Genomic DNA, 18,054 nt, shown 5'->3' with positions numbered 1-18,054 from the left:
CTCCTTAATCGCTGCTTGCTCATCTGTGAGATGATCCCACAACAGCCCTGCAGAGGGAGCCAGTGAGCGAGAGGTGACGTGGGCTCTGGGTCCAAGGGCTGGGCCCTGGGGGCAGGGGGCAGTCGCTCACCCTCTCAGTTCTGTTTCTTGGCTATGCAGGGCAGTCTAGGGCTCTTCCCCATGGAATCATTGTAAGGTTCGCACACGGTGCCCAAGGAGAAAGGCCTTGGCACCGAGCAGGCGTTTAGGGACCTTGTGCTCCCTGCTGTCACTGTGGCTCTAGGCACACGCGCCCGTCCCCACTGCCACCATCCAGCAAGCAGTCGGTTAGGGCTGGCCCACCAGGAACCAGGCACTGTGCTGGGCTCAGTGACCGTGGCTGTTTCAGCATACATCCTTGACTTATCAAACAATGCAAAGATGTTAGAAGATTCTCTTTTCTTACATGCTATTGTGGTTTAGGTTTTCCCTCCCTTTCTACATAAATATTTTGATTGCTTTAAAATTTAACCTCACAGTCATCAAAACCTTTGGTATCCTTCGTCAGTTCTGGAATATTCTCAATGATAATCTCTCCAGTTATCCCTCTGATCCATTCTCCCACGCTTCTCCCTCCGGAATGCTGATTGGACAGACGTCCATTAGACACCCTTACTGCTCGTAACCTTCTCTTTGACTCTCTCTGCTGAATTCTGGATAATTCTTCAGATCCATCTTCCAGTTCACACATCTCTCTTCTGCTGCTCTGCTCTCTTCCAGAGTATAGACAAGGAAGAATGACCCCGCCCGCTAATGTAGCGTTGATACTAAAACCCGACAAGGGCCGTGCAAGACAGGAAAATTGTAGGCCAACCCCACTTGGGAACCTGATGCAAAAATCCTAAACAAAGGATCAGCACACAAACCCCAAGAATCCTTAAAAAGAGTAATACATCATGAGCATCGTGAGCAAGCAGGGTTTATTCCAGGAGAGCAAGTTTATTCTAACATTAGAAAACCACATGAGTTACTTACTGTATTAACTGAATTAAAGGAGAAAAGTCATTTGAGCCTTTCGGTAGACGCAGGGAAAAAGAATTTGATAAAATTAAAAAGCCAGGCACAATTTTAAAAAACACCCACCTTGACAAGCGAGGAATTCCCTTAACCTGCTAAAGGATGGCCGAAAGCGCCTGCGGCGAACATGGTACGTTATGATAAAATACTGGATTTAAAGACAAGGAGAAAGACAAGGGTGTCCACTCTCACCATTTCTGTTCAGCATTGTCCTAGAGGTTCCTGGACAGTTCAGCGAGGGGGGGAGAAGTAAACAGGCACGGACTGGAAAGGCAGGTGTCGGGGTGACTCCTAGTTTCTAGCTTGTGCTCCTTGGGAATGTTTGCACCATTGACCGAGGTGAGGAAGACTCAGAGAAGCCCCCGTCGGGCTGAGTGTTGGCAACAGGGGAGAAAATCATCCAGCCGCCCTGGAAAGACCACCAGGCGGGGAGTCGGGGTAATTCTGCTCCATTCCCAACTCGTCTACTGACCTTGGAGGGACCGCTTTTCTCCTTCGACCCAAGTCGCCATCTGTAAAATGGGCGGATGTGGAAAGATGGATCCAAGGTGGGCTGTGGGGGCCAGATCTGGTGGGACAACAGAGAGGGACGGGTGGACGGGAGCCAGCCCCCGCTCTCCAGGGAGGCAGGCTTGGTGCCGAGAGCCTCCAGTGGGATGGAGCATCCATTGGGGGATAGAGCAGGAGTCTTGATCCTCTGTCTTGCAGAGGGCTCACCCCTTTCTCCTTCGCCAAGGGGTTGTTATCGTTACTGTCGTTGCTGTTATTGGTGCTGATGAGTATGTTCTGCAGTTGTGAGACACTGACCCCCAACAACATGCCCTTTTGATGTTTTAGACCTATAACGGCCAGAGCGAGAGCAACGAGGACTATGAGATTCCCCCGATAACACCTCCCAACCTCCCCGAGCCGTCCCTCCTGCACCTGGGGGACCACGAAGCCAGCTACCACTCGCTGTGCCACGGCCTCACCCCCAACGGGCTGCTCCCTGCCTACTCCTACCAGGCCATGGACCTCCCTGCCATCATGGTGTCCAACATGCTGGCACAGGACAGCCACCTGCTGTCGGGCCAGCTGCCCACGGTGAGTCCCTGTCACCTGCCATGGTTCCTGCTGGTTATGGCAGGGAAGGGGGTTGAGAGGGAAGCAGAATGCCGATGCCTTGATGAGGACCCTCCGCTCACGTGCAGGGTCTGGCTTCCCTTGGTTGCTTGCGTGGGAGTCTGCAGAATATGGGGGTGGGCCTGGAGGGAAATCTAATGTCAGCTCGCTGCTCACTTAGGGAGCTCTGTTCATAATATCTTGGTACTGGTTTTTATTATTCGTTAATAGTATACTCTCGTTTTTATTTTTTAATGGCTTCAGTGAGATAGAATTCACCATGCCATACAATTCGCCCATTTAAAATATACAATTGAATGGCTTTTAGTATATTTACAGTTATGTAATCATCAGCACAATCAATTTTAGAATATTTTATCACCCCAAAAAGAAACACTGTACCCTTGCCATCACTCCCAACCTGCCTCCTGAAGTCCCCAGCCCTAGACAACCACTAATCTACTTTCTGTCTTTATATATTTGCCTCTTCTGGATGATTCATATAAATGGAGTCATATCATTTTTTAAAAAAATTGTATCTTGCTTAAGCTGCCAGGGAAGAGGGTAATTACTGAGTTAAAGTTTGTGGGGTAGGTAAAAATTTAGCAGGCAGACAAAGGCAAGAAAGGACCTTCCAGGCTGGGGGAATAGAACGTGCAAAGGAGGAGGCAGGGTGCTCATGCCAAGCTTGGCATTGGCATCGGTTTTTCCTTTTTGTTGGGCTGGAGAGGAAGAAGCTGGAGCCAAGGGGACAGAGAGGAGGTGAAAGAGCTCATCAGAGCCTGCATCATAAGGGTTGGGAATCCCCTGCTAAGGAGATGTATTTTTTTAAGCATGAATGGTTGATTTGAACCATCAAGACCTATAGAAAATCAGTAGACCAATTTTTATGTTACGCAATAAAAAAATCTCCTTAAAAGAATTCTCCGGAACGAGGAGAATGCTTCTCCTGAACAAGTGTGATTTGTATTTATTTTTGTTTTTTTGTTTCCTTCACAGTTAATGTCGATATTATACACTAGTCACATCTCTTACATTCATTTGTAAGTGACAGGAACCAAACTAACTCAAGCAAAAAAAACTAAAATATCTAGGGAGTGGACATGGGGTTTCAGGCATGGTTTGATCCAGGAACTCCAGCAGTGTCACAACCCCATCCCATCCCCATTTCCACAGCAGGCCTGATGACTGCTGGCAGCCAACATCTTCCCTGACATCTCTGGCAGGAAGCTGTTTGGGTCTTCCGGGGAGGACCGTGACTGAGCATCACAGAACCAACCCCTGTGTCTAGGAGGAAGCAGTCTCGTATTTTGTCAGCTTGAGCCACAAACCCACCTGTAGCAGGGAAGGAGGGGTCACTTAATTGATTTTCCTATCAGAATCACATGATGTTGGGTGGATTGTGTTCACCTCTGCGATGACTGGTTAGAAGCCACAGTCACATTTGTGGCCCAATTCTAACAGACACCTGGGACCTTAGGGCATGCATTTTATATTCAAACAATCTCAACTGTATTTTATTTATTGTTCGCCCTTCCTTTATTACCACCAAATTTCCTTGCTTAAAAAATCTGGTGTACTCTGTGCATTTTTGTAAGGCACATCCCGTTTTCTGTTTGTTCTTGAAGCTAGGTGAGAAATAAAAGGAGAGAAAGAAGGGAGGGAGGAGGAAACAAACTGTTATAGTGTTCGGTTCTCACTCAATGGAAACCGATGCTCCATTGCTCCTGGATCTTTTCCTTTCGGGCCCATCAGCAGTGCAGGTCCTCAGCTGGCTCGTCTCTCAGAGGGACCTAGTGACTCAGACTCCACAGCCGTGTGGCTTCAGTGTCACTTTGTTAGAACGCTTATAGCTTAGCTGCCCAGAAAACTTCCTAACAAAAACCTCGCTACTCCAGACTGTCCCAGTTTGGGTGGGCACCTTCGTCACATGCTACGAGAGCCGTGGTGCAGGGTGAGCATGGCCACAGTTCTGGGCCACTGGCCTTTGGTGCTGGGGTTGATGGAGACGGTGCAGGGTAGTGGTTAGTGTGTGACTCTGCAGTTCCACCGACCCGAACTAGATCCTGGCTCCACGTCCGGGGCTTTGGTTTCCTTGTCTTGGAATGATAATAGGACGCACCTCAAGACTGTGGTGAAGTGTATCTGAGATAATGTATGTAAAGTCTTAGCAAATGTCTGGCAGAGAGTAAACAATCAGGGAATATTTGCTATTGTTATTAGTAATAAAAATGAATTCCCACTGTCACCAAATGGCAGCATTTTCCCTTAAGTCTCATTTACCTAAAAGAGCAGACTGCAGATACCCACAGGTACACTTGCAGGGCCACCTGGTTACAATAGCTCTGACATTAATAACTACGACGCGTGCTATCTGTTTATCAAAGATGACCCCCCAGTCACCCTGCCTAGGAAATGCTTTGGTTGGGCTCCATCCAAATAGGCACTTTGCAGTCGTTTTCCAGATTTCTTTAAAACTAGCTCATGTTCAAGATGCTTCACAAATTCAGATAGCCTTAATTCTTCCATTAGTCAGACTTTGCAAGGGTTCACTGAATTTTATATTCCCTCTTTATGTCATGATAGATAAGCCAAACCCCATTACCCAGGGGAGAGCGCCCAGACCAACTGGGAAAACCAGATAAGGGGGTGTACATACACTGGGACTCTCTGGTGCAGGGAGACAAGGGTCCCTTAAAGACAAAGTTTCTAAATTCGTCTGAAGTGCAGGGTGAAGGGCGTGGGTCTGCGTGTGCGTGGCCTGCACTCACAGATGCGGGCGATGCGGCAATTCACGCTCGGATCTGCTGGGTGTCCAGCACCGTGCAGAGGGCTTTGCAAACATTTACTCACGTGTCGATCCTAAGAACCTGACCGAGGGAGGGAAGTATTACTGCCATGAGGGGACAGAGACTCCAGGTAGGTAGGTGAGCATATCAGTTTCCTGTGGCTGCTGTAACAAATACCGCAAACTTTGTGGCTTAAAACAACAGACATTTTTGGAACTAACTGATGAGCACACATGTGCACAGAGGGAAGTAAATCGCAATGGAAACCAAGCAGGGAGGAGGGGAAGGAGGGGATGGGTGAAAACCTACTAGATGGGTGCAGTGAATACTATCTGGATGATGGGCACACTTGTAACCCCGACTCAAGTATTACAAAAGTGATCCATGCAACTGAAAACATTTATACCCCTGTAATACTTTGAAATAAAAAAACCCAGATATTTATTTTCTCACAGCTCTAGAAGTCCAAAATCTGTATCCTCGGGCCAAAATCAGGGTGCCAAGAGGACTTCTTCTAGCTTCTGGGGTTTCTGGCCGTCCTTGGCTCTGACCTCTTCCTCTGTCTTCATATTGCCTTCTCTTGTGTCAGTGAAAGCTCCCTCTGCCCCTCTTATGAGGACACTTGTGACAGCATTTAGGGCATTTGGGGATATTCCAGGGTAATCTCCCCATCTCAAGATCCTTACCTTAACCACATCTGCAAGACTCCTTTTCCAAATACGGCACCCTCTACAAGCTCCAAGAATTAAGACCTGATGTCTTTGGGGGCATTTTTCACCTACCACAGTGATCTGCAGCTGTGCCTTTATTGAGCACCTACGAGGTACCAGGCATTGTTCTGGGCTTAGGATCTGCACGATGCCCTGGCGGACTCCTGGTGCAGATGGAGAGAAGGTGAAGAGCCCGTTTCTAAAAACGTAGTAAATGCGTGCGCCTGGAAGAGGCCCCGACTGAGATGTGGGGTTCTCACTTCCTACAGGAAGTGATGGCCTGACACAGGGTAGAGTCTACAAGTACTTTGCGAATGAATTAATGTCATACAGCACTTAAGCAGCAAAACCAGAATTTAAACCCAACTCTGTCCCCTTCCATCCACCTCTTAGCTTTGCCAGGTGGCTGAGAGATGGTGCGGCCGGGCTGCAGGGCCACGGAAGTGGCACAGAGGATGCCCTGATGGTCCAGGTGCTTCATTGCTGTCTGCACAGATGGAGATGCATCGCGGATGTCAACCTTGGGGAGGTGGGCGAGGCCGAGGTATTCGACAGCCATCCCATAAATGCCAAGCCCCCTTGGCTCTGATCCCAGAGGCCACCAGTTCCTTCTGGTCCCCTGCCCGGCCTGCTCAGCCTTGCAGGTGTGCGTGGGAGCCAGCCCTTGCTTAAAAGGTGTGCCCGCTGGCAGGATTGCGAACGGTGCGGGAATCAGGCCCCTTTTACCAAATTAAATATGCTTAAGGCTTCTCCCTCGACTTCATCGTCTTAACTGATTAAACGTTCATTTCCAAGACAAAAAGAGTCAATTTAGTATGAAAGATATATTTTGCCGGTTTAATTTAAAGTGCTGCACCTCCATCTGACCCCGATTTTCATAACTCAATAATTTTATCCTGTGTTGATTGTCTCATTTTGAGAGAGATATTGTATGTATAAATCAGTTTCTAAAATACCCGAAGAAACTCAAAGAGTGGAATTTGTTCAGCAGCTTCTGTTAAGTCTGAAATCATTTATTTTTGAGTCGTCCTTGGGAAATGTTCGAACTTCTGCTTCTGGCTTACCCGGGAGAAGAATTATCTATCCCGGGAGGGGACAGAGCTTGACATTTCTAGACAAGTTCCTGGGGAGCCAGCACCCTTTCTGAGCCCAGAGAAACTCCTGGAGTGCCTCGGGCAGATGGAGCCCGGGCCCAGCGGGAAATGAGTTCTGGCGAAGCCCCCTCGACACCAGCCAAGGAGTCTAGTGATTTGGGAGTTAGGGGGTTCTCCAGAACTGAGCCCTGAGGGTCCCTAGAGCTGGGTGGTCCAGCTGGGAGACTCACGCAGCAGGAGGTGGTAGACAGATGTCATTCATGCGTTCTTCTCCCAGCTCTGACTTGTATTTGCTTTCTCTGGAACTTTGGACAAGATACTTCTCCCCTGGCTTCACTTTTCCATCTGTGAAATGGGGATCAGGATTCCAGCTCTGGCGACCTCATAAATAGGAAAATGGGCACAATTGCTTCGTCAGCCGTGACATACTGGACAAGAATGTGGGTTTGAGGTGTGGCAGACCTCCCACCACCACCGCATGTACCCCTGGCCGGGGAGGCTCGAATCCTGTCAACTTGGACCAGAGTCTTGAGTGCTAACTTTTCAGTCTTTTGTGCTCTAGGTCTCTGACCCAAAGCATCTTGCCAGGGCTGGTCCTTCTGCCACACAGAGGGGTAGGGGCCATGGCCCAGGGACCTCCCACCCCAAGTGAAGGGCCTTTCTGGGCTGGTATCGTGGGGCAGGCTGTTGGGGAGGGAGCTGAGCTGTACCTAAGTTGCACCTTGCTATAGAGAGGGTTCCCGTGCCTGGAGCCCGGGGCAGGGCTTAGAACCTGGGGTGGGGAGTGGATCCTGGGGACAGGGCCTTGAGCTTAGGGGCAGGGGCTGGGTATTGGCTCTGGGAGGTCCTTCATCTACCTCCTAACACCTCCCTTCCAGTTCTGTGCTATTTCCCTCTGATCTCCCTTCCCTCTCCTCCTCCCTTCCCTGCCATCTCCTTCCTCCCCCAGGAGGCTTTGTCTGTCCCTGTTTGAGTCTTGCAAGTTGAGACCCAGGAGATCTCTTCCTAAGGAGAAGGGACCAAAGACCTCCAACCCTTGGTCCTCTGGAATTCTGAGCCATGGGGGGCAGCAGAGACCTCCTAGTCCAACCTATTCATTTTACTATTCTTAATGCATGTTTTGGGTTTTGTTTTGTTTTACGATTGTATCCATTAGCTTTTGCTGTATAACAAACCACTCAACACTTAGTGACTTAAAACAATGGATTTTTATTATTTCTCATGATTCTGTGTGTCATTGAGATTCTTTTGATCTGGACTAGCTTGGGTGATTTCTGGGGTCCACTTGCAGCTTGCTGGGGCCGCATAGTCTAAGATGGCTTTATTCACATCTCAGCAGTTGGCCCTCAGCTGGGACCTATGGGGGTGACATGGCCACGAGTCTCTCGCTTTTCAAACCCCTGCCGGCTTCACATTTGCGACTGCGCCATCGGCCCGGCCCAGCTCAAGGAGTGGAGAAAGACACCCAACCTCCTGAAGGGAGGGATGGCAGGTTGCATTGCAGAAGGGCAGGGGTGCAGGGAGGCAGGAATGTGTGGCCATTTTTGTAATCTACCATGATGATGTTTTGTTTTTCTGTGTGTTTTGTTTTCTTGGCAGAGAGTATATCTATAGTTAGGAGCATAGGCTTTGTGGTCAGAGTGACCTAAGTTCAAACCCCAACCTCCTCACTTGTTACCCCCATCCCTGCGACCAAAAGCAAGGGCTGAATCCTCCCTGAGCCTCAGTTTCTTCATCTGTACAATGGAGGTAATGTTACTTGCCCCGTAGGAACTTTCGAAGATTCAATGATCAGATGTAGGCGAAGTGGCACACAGTAGGTATTCAGCAAATGTTAAGCTACTCTGTCTATTACTGTATTCACTTTATTGACAGGATTTGGGTGACGGCAGTGTCCTCTCTAAATTTGTCCAAGCTGACCTGCAGGATGTGGGCTTGGCGGGAGGGGGCCAGCCTGGCTTACAGAGGCGGGGTCTAAGAGACCTGTGTCGGGAAACCAGGCCATCAACTGCGGCCCGTGCCAGGGGGCGGGCAGGGGAAGGCGTATTAATTACATAAGGACCTCGGTCAGGGCTCAGAGCTTAAAAGCAACAGCAAAGTGACAGCTCCACTGCTTGCCAAGAAAGTGAAGGCCCAGGACTCAGCTCTTCCTGGCTGCGTGACCAGGGGAAGGATCCATCTGAGTCAGAGCAGGGGGTCGACAGGGGCGCCTGCCACATGGACGTTCCCTGGATGCCATGTTTTGTCTGATTTTCCTCTGGCGGGGGCGCTGATCTCCCAAATGGGCCTCTGAGGGTCCTAAATGCGGGGAACTAGAGGCCCAGAGCTTTCTTTGTATGCGTCAGGGTCCGGGTGAGACTCCTTTCCCCTGTTTCTCAGAGGCTGTAAGCGAAAGAAATATGTCTTTTTACATTTTATAAAACTCAGAAAAATGGCTTTAAACAGGTTTTGCTCCCCTGCTATAATTATTTATTTTCAAACACTCCTGCAGGGGACTGCTCCATTTTCTTATCCTATACTCCTTTTTCTCATAAATGAACCATCACTTCAATAAATCATTATGAAAACAGAGACTAACACCGGCTCTGAAAGGTTGAAAGATTTATGTAACACATTTATGTTTCCCATTTTCTCATTCTGGTACTCGGCTGCAAAAGCTAAGCTAATAAAAGCTGCTATTAATATTTCTTGTTGCCTAGCAACCCCAGAGCGGGAGTAATAGCTTCGGCTAGAAAAATAGATGACCGATAAGGAAAAATTCAATTCTTTTATTATCTCAGGGGGAAATGGCCTTTTACTGGAACATTATGATGTACGAGTGTGAAGTTGAACACAAAAGATTTTTTTGTGTATGTGTTTGTTTTTCTATTTTTAATGAACATTATTTTACCCCCGCTAGCTTTTAGGGCACTTTTGTTTTCTTTCGTACTCCCCACCCCACCCCGTCCCTCGTGCTTAATTTAGCAGCTATGGTAGTTAAGAATCTGTCAGCGTCCTTTAGTTTCAAAATGGTTTCTGCGAAGGTTTACAACACGATCATAAAAATTCACTCCCTGTTAAAACTCAGGCCAGTTCCCTGCAAACGGGATCACGTTTGTTGAGGAGATAAGATTTATGGTTTTCTCTATGAGAAAGGTCAGAAGGGGACAAAACACGTTCTTTTCCACGTCCCAGTTTTCTTTGGAATGCAGGGACGCTGTCTCTTTTGAGAACTGTTTGCTCTAAAGTTTGGGATGTGTTCAAAGTGGGAACGGATGGGGCATAGACATTTATTGAGCACCTGCTGTACACAGATGTAGCCCCATTGCTTCCTCCCGGTAGCTCTTTAAAGTAGGAACTGTTATTAGTCTTATTTTTCAGATGTAGAAACTGAGGTTTGGAGAGGTCAGGAGCCCAGACTGAGGTGGCATTGTAGGCCATGCTGTTTCCCACCTTTGTCCTCTAGCAGGGGTTTCCCTACCTGGCTGGGCACTGCGGACATGTTGAGCAGGATACTTCTCTGTTATTGGGGGCTGTCCTGTTCATTATAGGATGTTTAGCAGTATTCCTAGCCTCTACTCACTATTCCTGGATTCTGGTAGCACTCCCCTAGTCAAAATCAAAACAAAAAGTGTCTCTAGACATCGCCAGATGTCCCCTGGGGGACAGAATCGCCCCTGGTGAGAACCACTGCATCCTGCTCCCTCTGCTTAGAAGGGTCTTCCCCCTCGGCGACCTGGCGAACGCCTATCCCTGTGTTGGGACCCAGTTCAGAAGGCTTCTTCTCTCGGAGGCTCTCTGGGTCCTCTTGGCCAGGACTAGGGTGCAGCACGTGAAACACTTGGCTCGATCATAAAATTTAAGAGAATGCCAAAGAACTCACAATAAATCATATTTTAACTCGATATTTTTAAAGATGAAAATTAACACAAAAAATCATGATGAACAACATATCAAAATTTTAAAAAAAGGTGGGATCAGTGAATTCACAGAAATACGGGACTGTCCTTTATACAGTCATCTGCGCTGCCTGGATTGAAGGCTGGGCCTGTGTTTTTCGCCTTCCTCTGGCCCCAGCATCTAGCAAAGGGCCTGGCTAGCAGGGAGCCCTTGATGTTGTTTAGCATGGAACGAATGGGAGAAGAGGATTACTTGTCCCAGGTCACATAGCCAGGAAAACGTGTAAAGTCAGAACTTGAACCCGGGCCTCTAACTCTAAGTCCAGTGCTCTCTGCACCCTTCAGGCTGAGTACAGGGTGAGTCTACAGAGTGGTACCTAAGCCTTGGAAGATTTAAGGACTCCCTGGGGCGGTCACCATCTGGGGGAGGGGGCAGAGAACAGCAGCCAGGGTTTCAGGTTGGTGCCAACCTGGCTTTCCCCGCAGCTGTCTCACTTCAGCCCCACAACCTCCGTGCCAGGCGAGAGCTGCCACAGGCAGCTCAGGGAGGCACAGAATAGAGCCCTGATGGCCAGCCCCTGGGAGCACCATTCACGCTCATGTGGTCAGAGGCCTCACCTTGGCCTTTGAAGGACAAGGACCATACTTTGACCCTGGGTCCTCTCAGTGAACTTTTCCTAAATGAATGAGCTATAACTGTAGTCTGCTAACATTTATTTAGCACTTACTATGTGCCTGCCACCCACTTAAACCCTTTATCTCATTTAATCCTTGACTCTGAGGAGTTGCTATTATTGTTGCCATTTTACAGATGAGAAAACAGAGGCCCAGAGAGGTAAATGACGTGGCTACACAGTTGTCGGCATGGTCGTGCCAAGATTGGAGCCCAGGCAGGCTGACTCCCCAGCCTGGGCTCTCAGTGTCTGCCCTATAGAGCTTTCCAGTGTGAGCGAGTGAATGAATAAATGAATGAGGAGGGGAGGGAGCAAGCCGGGATTAAGGCCCACTTTGTCCAGCTCTGAGATGAGCCATTCGCGTTCATACGTCACCGCAACACGATGATGTGTGAGGTGCTCAGAGCTCGGAACCCAGAGCAGGAGAAATTCTGGGCTCAGAGGAGGGCTGTGGCAGGAAGGCTTCCTGGAGGTGGTAGCCTTGGGGGCCAGAGGACAGTGGCAAAAGCCTGAGAGGCTGAAACATCATAGCTGCATGGACCTCCTGGTTTGGACCCGATCACCACCCCTTCTGCTGCAATTCATGAAACAGTTTGTGATGTTTTATGATCACTTACCACCCTCTGGTACCAGCTTCTCTACCCCGTGCCAGGGTCCTAATCGGAGTCATGACCCCCAGCCTGGAGGAGTGCAAAGGCCAGGTGTTTAACTTCCATTCCGGGCCGGCTGCCAGACGTAACAGAGTACGAGCTCTGAGACCGGCTCCCGAGTCACGCGGGAGAATTCAGGAAAAATCGCAGCGACATCCGTCAGCTGCAGCCTCGATATCACTCGGTATAATGGCTCTTTCCTCCGAGTGCATATTCAGTACCATGTTGGGAAAATGAGCTTTTAATGTACCGTCGGCATCGCTGAGAAGCCATCTCTGGCTCCGCAGAATGTCTGGAGCACATAAAACTTGAGATTTATTGGAGTCATTTTCCTCCCGCTCTGGCTGGATAATAAAAAGTCAGTCTCATGCGCTCTCTTTCTCTCGTCTCGTAGCTTTGTCCATTTAGAACTGGGAGTCTTTATAACGGGCAGCAAGACAAATAAAACTCATCTGAATACTAAAGCTCCACGAGAGAGCGTCGCCGATGCGCTAGGCAAGACTCGAGGCTGGAAGCATTTCCAGGAGGAGAGAATTCTCTCGGAGGTTTAAGCATAGCAGCTGGGTTGGGCTGGGGCCCAGCTGTGGTGGTGGCAGCCTGGTGCTCAGGCGGCAGCACTTCACTGAGAGTCTGGAGTCCTGGAGTCCCTGTTCTGCCCTGGAGGGTGATCTTGGGCAAGTTTGTCTCTCTCTCTGAACCTCAGGGAAGATGCAGCTGATGCTGTCTGCTCCGGTGGGATGACTATGAGACTCAAACGTGCTAATGAGTATTCCTGATGCTTGGCTTTGTGTGTGGGATGCAGCAAGTGCCTGAAAAGGGTTTGTTGACTGACTAACTGACTGTAGAAGGAATGAATGAAAAATAAATACCTGGGTAGGCACCTCACAAACCAGAGTGCTGCGTCCATCATCATCGGAGAGTAAGTCAGTGGGGACCCTCCGGCCTATTCTGTCTTATAGTGCCGCCCACCTTATCTCATCTCACTGTTCTGAAGACTTTTGAGGGAGACAGAATTATCCTCATGTTACAGATGTGTCCCTGCGACACAGAAGGACAAGTGGCTTGTCCAAAGACACACAGCTAGGAAGTGGCGGAGGCAAGATGGGACCCTTATTCCCTGACCCCAAGTGTTTTGCGCATCTGTTGTCCCAGCCCTCAGCTCCGGGTCTCTGAGCTGGGGGTGGGACTCGCAAACCATCTCCTCTTCCTTTGTGGGGTTGGTCAACGCTCTCAGCTGAGACAGGGTTAGAAAGGGCAAAAACCTTGGCCCAGTGACTCTCTCTCCAAACTCCTGGTAGCAAGGAGAAAGGAAAAGAATATTGGGGTGCATGTCAGCGGCTGTCACTGGCTGTGTGTGTTGGATGGAGCTGCGGGCCCAGGATGCCGGGGCCCTGAGAAATCTGTCTCGCAGTAAGGCATGGTCGGTTCTTTGTGTCACCCCACAATCTGATAACAGGACCAGGAGTCAGGAAGCCTGGGGTCACTTCCTGTCTCTGCCGCCACTAACAGATTGTGGGAGGCAAGTCACTGTCCTCCCGGCCTTGCTTTCTCCATGTTGAGTGGATGAAACCCAGATTACCTCAGGGAGTTGTGGAAAGGATCAAGGGAGAGAGTCTAAAGCATTCAGAGCTGGTGGATTAGGAGGGAGGGCTGTGTGACCTCAGCCGACTGCTTAACCTCTCTGTGCCATAGTTTCCTCGTGGGGTTGTTGTGAGGAGTAGATGAGACATTCTAGACAGTATCCAGAGCCGTGCCAGAGGGAAGTCTGTCTGGTAGCACAGGGAGCTCTGGAGCATGAGTTAGACCACAGAGTTGCTGGCATTTGTCTCCCAAGTGAGGTGAGGTATGAGTGTCATTGGTCATACGGTAGGAGGGGGTGGAGCTCGTGCATAACTTCCTAGGCAAGACACCCTCTCCTTGGCCAAGAGCGTTTCTCAGCCGTGAGCCTTTGGCAGCCAACATTCCCAGCTGTGGATCTGGGTGAGGCTCCAACAGCTTTGACTACTGTGCTGGGTCTTAAAATGTGGTCCTAAGGCCAGCAGGATCCGAGTCCCCTGGGAACTTGTCAGAGATGCAGATTCTCGGGCCCCTCCCAGTGACTCGGAGACTTTGAGCTGGGGCCCAGCAACCGCGTGTAGCCAGCCCTCCAGGGGATCCTGATGCCTGCTCAGAACTGCTGGTCTTCGGTCATGCTCAGCCGAGTCCTGAGTTTTCCGTTGTTTGAGGACACACGGAACTGTCACTTGTGTTTCCGTTTGCCTTGAGGATTTCATCACACCTGGGACGGTTGCAGAGTTTTCCCCCAGAGAAACTAGAGGACCCACACCTCTGCCTATGGTTCCTGGTCCTTCCTAAGCCCTCACGCCTCCCGTCGGCTCAGACCTTGAAATAGACACTCTGGCATGAGGACAGTCCCCAGCCTGCGATCAGGAAGACTCCAGGTTCTCTTCAATTGTAGAATGCCTCATCTCGGGGAGGCCCTTGGTGCACAATTGCCCAAGGGCCTAAGAAGAGTCAGAAGCAAAATGTGGCCAGGTACCATGCGTGGCTCACACCTGTAATCCCAACACCGTGAGAGGCCGAGATGGGAGGATCACTTGAGGCCAGGAGTTTGAGGCCACCCTGGGCCCACGCACTGTGTCTCTGCGCCCACAGTCCTGCTGAAAGGGGGTCTCCTCGTTGCTGGAATTAATATCATGGGCTTTGGAGTTGGAGAGCCTGGATTTAAATCAACGCCCCAACCCAATTAAAAGCCGGGGTGAACAAAGTAACCCGCCCCACTCTGAACTTTAGTTTTCTTATATATAAAGTGGATATGTTAATAATCCTTACCTTGTGGGGTTGTTTTGAAAATCAAATGCTATAATGCTTGTAAAATACTCAGCACAATAGCCATAACAATGCTATTATTTGTCTCTGAGCACTTGACGTGTGAGCTGTCTCTGTTTGCCTTTCCTGCCAACCCACGTGGAGAACTCCATATCCTTTCCGGGTCCCCCAAGTCCCCCTGCCCAAGCACTGGTGAACACTGGTGGTCGTACAGGAGTAACCACCACAAGCAATTTGCACGTGTCTGTGTTCCCTTCCAGGCCACACTGTCGCTGCGATCATCCCTCTCCTACCCCTACGCAATGACACGTTGCGTCTGGGGCTCCTCTCTGTCCTGCCCTGCCCTGTGGTTCCCTCAGCTCTGGCACCTCCCCTCAGACTCACCTGTGTGCTCACTAAACAAAGCCTTCTCCATTGACAGGACCCGCCTTCCTTAAAGTTAGTTTAGTGACCCTTTGGCTCAATTGGAGCATCCCTGGGGTCCACCCTCTACCTCAAGTGGGTCATCAGTGTATTTCTATCAAACAAACAAAGTTTTCTCCCCAAAAGAGTCTGTTCATACATCAGTTCAAATCTACCAAGAAACAGGCACCAGATAGGATGAGACACGTGGGAGATCTGTTAAGGAGGGAGAAAGAGAAGGCTGGAGGTGGGGAAATTTCAGACCACAGTGCAGGTCTGACAGCTGAGGATAAAAGGCTACACGAGCTCCCCTCCCCAGTACAGCCATGGGTGTAAGCCGGGGGGTGGGCATTGGTGCCACTATGGCATATGACGTGAGGGTCTGGGCTGCCTTCCCATTCAGCATACGCATGCCCTGTGGCCCTGCTTGGGCTCAGTCTTGGACATACCGTTTCCATCTTATGATGGACTGCTGCAGGGCCCATCTGATGATATGTCTTGGTTCATCCAACAGAACCCAGCTCTAACAGACAGTTCCAGATGCGTGGCCCATGGCCGGTCATCGCCTCTTTTCCCCAGCCCAGCCACGCTTCACGAGCTGTTTCTCAAACGGAGTCTAATTACATGCTATGCATGGCGTGGCTCTACTCAGAATCCCAGGGACCTGCACGTGACTCTGTTGTAAGCTCCGAATGACATTTCTCCACCCCTGACACGTCCAACACCGTAAGCTCTGCCGTATCAGAGGGCCCACGTGGCAGGTCTGCTTGCACTGAAGCCTGGACCACTGGGAAGCCCCGAATCTTCACGTGGTCTCTCTGGTATTTATTTTTATCTGGCTGTCTCAAATTCTAATTTTTTAGGATTTACCATTTTGGAGGTTCCTAGAAATGCACTCACATCCACAAAGAACACACTTTCCAGTGGTTACAACTCATTTATTTTTGTTTCATTGCGTTGGGTTGAGCTTTCACTTAGTTACACGTGGTGACGTCATGACCAGTGATCCTCGTTTTCTCCCCGATTTAATGGAAATGGGATTCGCCCTTGGCATGAAGTCAATTTATTTAGCACATTCTTTTAAAAATCCTTAATTTTTCAGCTTACAGTTTTTGTTGAGTTTTTCAAATGCCTGTTAAGTATGTATTGAGATGATCATATAGTTTTTCTTCCTTGGTGTGTTGGGGTAATAAATTTTATTAATAGATTCCCCAGTACTGACATAGTTTACTTGGTTATGGTATGTGTGTATACGTACATATATAAACATATGTACACACGTACATTTATTTTTTAATATAAGACTGGATTTAATTTAGTTTTTCTTAGGATTTTTCTAATACTTTTTTGTAGTGAAATGGGTCTGTAGATTTCTTTTTACACAATAGCTTTCTCGTACTTCTGTGTTGAAGTTTTACCATCTTCGTAAGAGGAATAGTTCATTACACTGAGAGCTATACAGTTATTACCATTGAATTGTATATAGTATTATCTTATCTTTTTATGGCCTTTGTTACCTATATTTTAACCCCTTTTCATATTCCTAAATTTGTATATTGGGATTTCTCTCTTTTTTTTCATGCTCATCTTGACCAGAGGTTCATCCATGTTACTGGTTTCTCTACTTTGTTTTATTCATTTTATTCAGAGAACTAACCATCAGAATGGCTTCAATTCTTCTCCTTAATTTAATCATTTCCTCTTTTATGTTTATTATTCTCTTCCTCTTTCTTCCTGCAGATGTTTAAATTTTTTATTTTGATTTCTTTAGCTAATTTACATTTATTATTTATTATTTAATAATGAAAAGTTCATGGCTGTACTTTTTTTTCTGAGCATGGCTTTGGCTGGGTCCTATACATTTTGAAATGAGTGTTCTGAATTTTATAAAAATGGCACATATTCGTTGTAAAAAATAATAATAATAAACACATGCAAATACAAAGAAGAAATAAAAATCATTAAAACTGCACCATCCACAAATAACCGTTATTAACCTTTCAGTCATATCTTTGTGCATCATACGCATACGATTTACATATATGGGGCCATAATGTAGTACCTTTTCCTGCACTTTCTAGTGTGTTCTACTGGAGCTGTTCTATGGCCTGCTGATTTTCTGCAGCAGTGTATGATGGGTCTATTTCCCTGTCCGTAATTACAGGTCTTGTTTTTCTGACTAGTGGCTGCGTAGCATTCCACTGCATGGGTGTTCACCATGAACTTACACAACCTTCTATTGATGGACATTTAGGCTATTTCTGATTTTTCTCTATTACCAACTCTCTTGGCGTGGATTCCTTAGGAGCTGTGAAAATGACTTTTTGAGGGTGGGGTCTCAGGAGGGGGAGTGAGAGAAGAGTGTGAGGGGAGATGAGGACGTTTCCCTGAGCTGGAGTTGAACCTCAGCCTGAGCCGTGGGGAGCTCTGGAGCATGGATTGTACCCCACGGTTGGTCCCATCTTAGAACAAAGAGGTGGCCTTTTGTACCCCACGTCCATTTGTCATTGGCCATAGACTGGGAGATTGAGTGACCTCCTTGGGACTGTGATGCCTATTGGCCAAGGGGTGTTCTCTGGAGAAGGGGGCAGCTGGGCACCATTACCATCCAACACCCAGCAGCTGAGAGATGGGTGCCACTGCAGTGAAGGGGACCTGGGCAGGGCCCCAAGAGCGTCTACCTGATCAGTGGTTCTTAACTGGAGCAGTTGCCCCAGCGCCTTACCCCCAGGAGATATTTGGCAATGTCTGGAGACATTTTTTTTTTTTTTTTTGAGACAGAGTCTCACTTTTGTTGCCCGGGCTAGAGTGAGTGCCATGGCGTCAGCCTGGCTCACAGCAACCTCAAACTCCTGGGCTCAAGCAAACCTT

General features: G+C 48.6%; 1 protein-coding gene across 3 annotated transcripts in view; it reads left to right on the top strand.

The window, feature by feature from the left end:
* TOX2 (TOX high mobility group box family member 2) overlaps positions 1 to 18,054 on the top strand; it is a 135,059-nt gene that overhangs the window by 81,392 nt on the left and 35,613 nt on the right. For all 3 annotated transcript variants that reach the window (XM_012651163.1, XM_012651164.1, XM_012651165.1), the window contains exon 3: positions 1,894 to 2,139. In XM_012651163.1, the coding sequence (XP_012506617.1) occupies positions 1,894 to 2,139 (246 nt within the window). The remainder of the gene's footprint in view (positions 1 to 1,893; positions 2,140 to 18,054) is intronic.

The sequence above is a fragment of the Propithecus coquereli genome, unplaced genomic scaffold (genome assembly GCF_000956105.1).
Source record: "Propithecus coquereli isolate 6110/MARCELLA unplaced genomic scaffold, Pcoq_1.0 Scaffold35, whole genome shotgun sequence".
In the NCBI taxonomy this organism is placed as follows: Eukaryota; Metazoa; Chordata; class Mammalia; order Primates; family Indriidae; genus Propithecus; species Propithecus coquereli.
The sequence above is the reverse complement of the archived record's forward strand: the minus strand, read 5'-3'. Positions and strand labels throughout refer to the sequence as shown.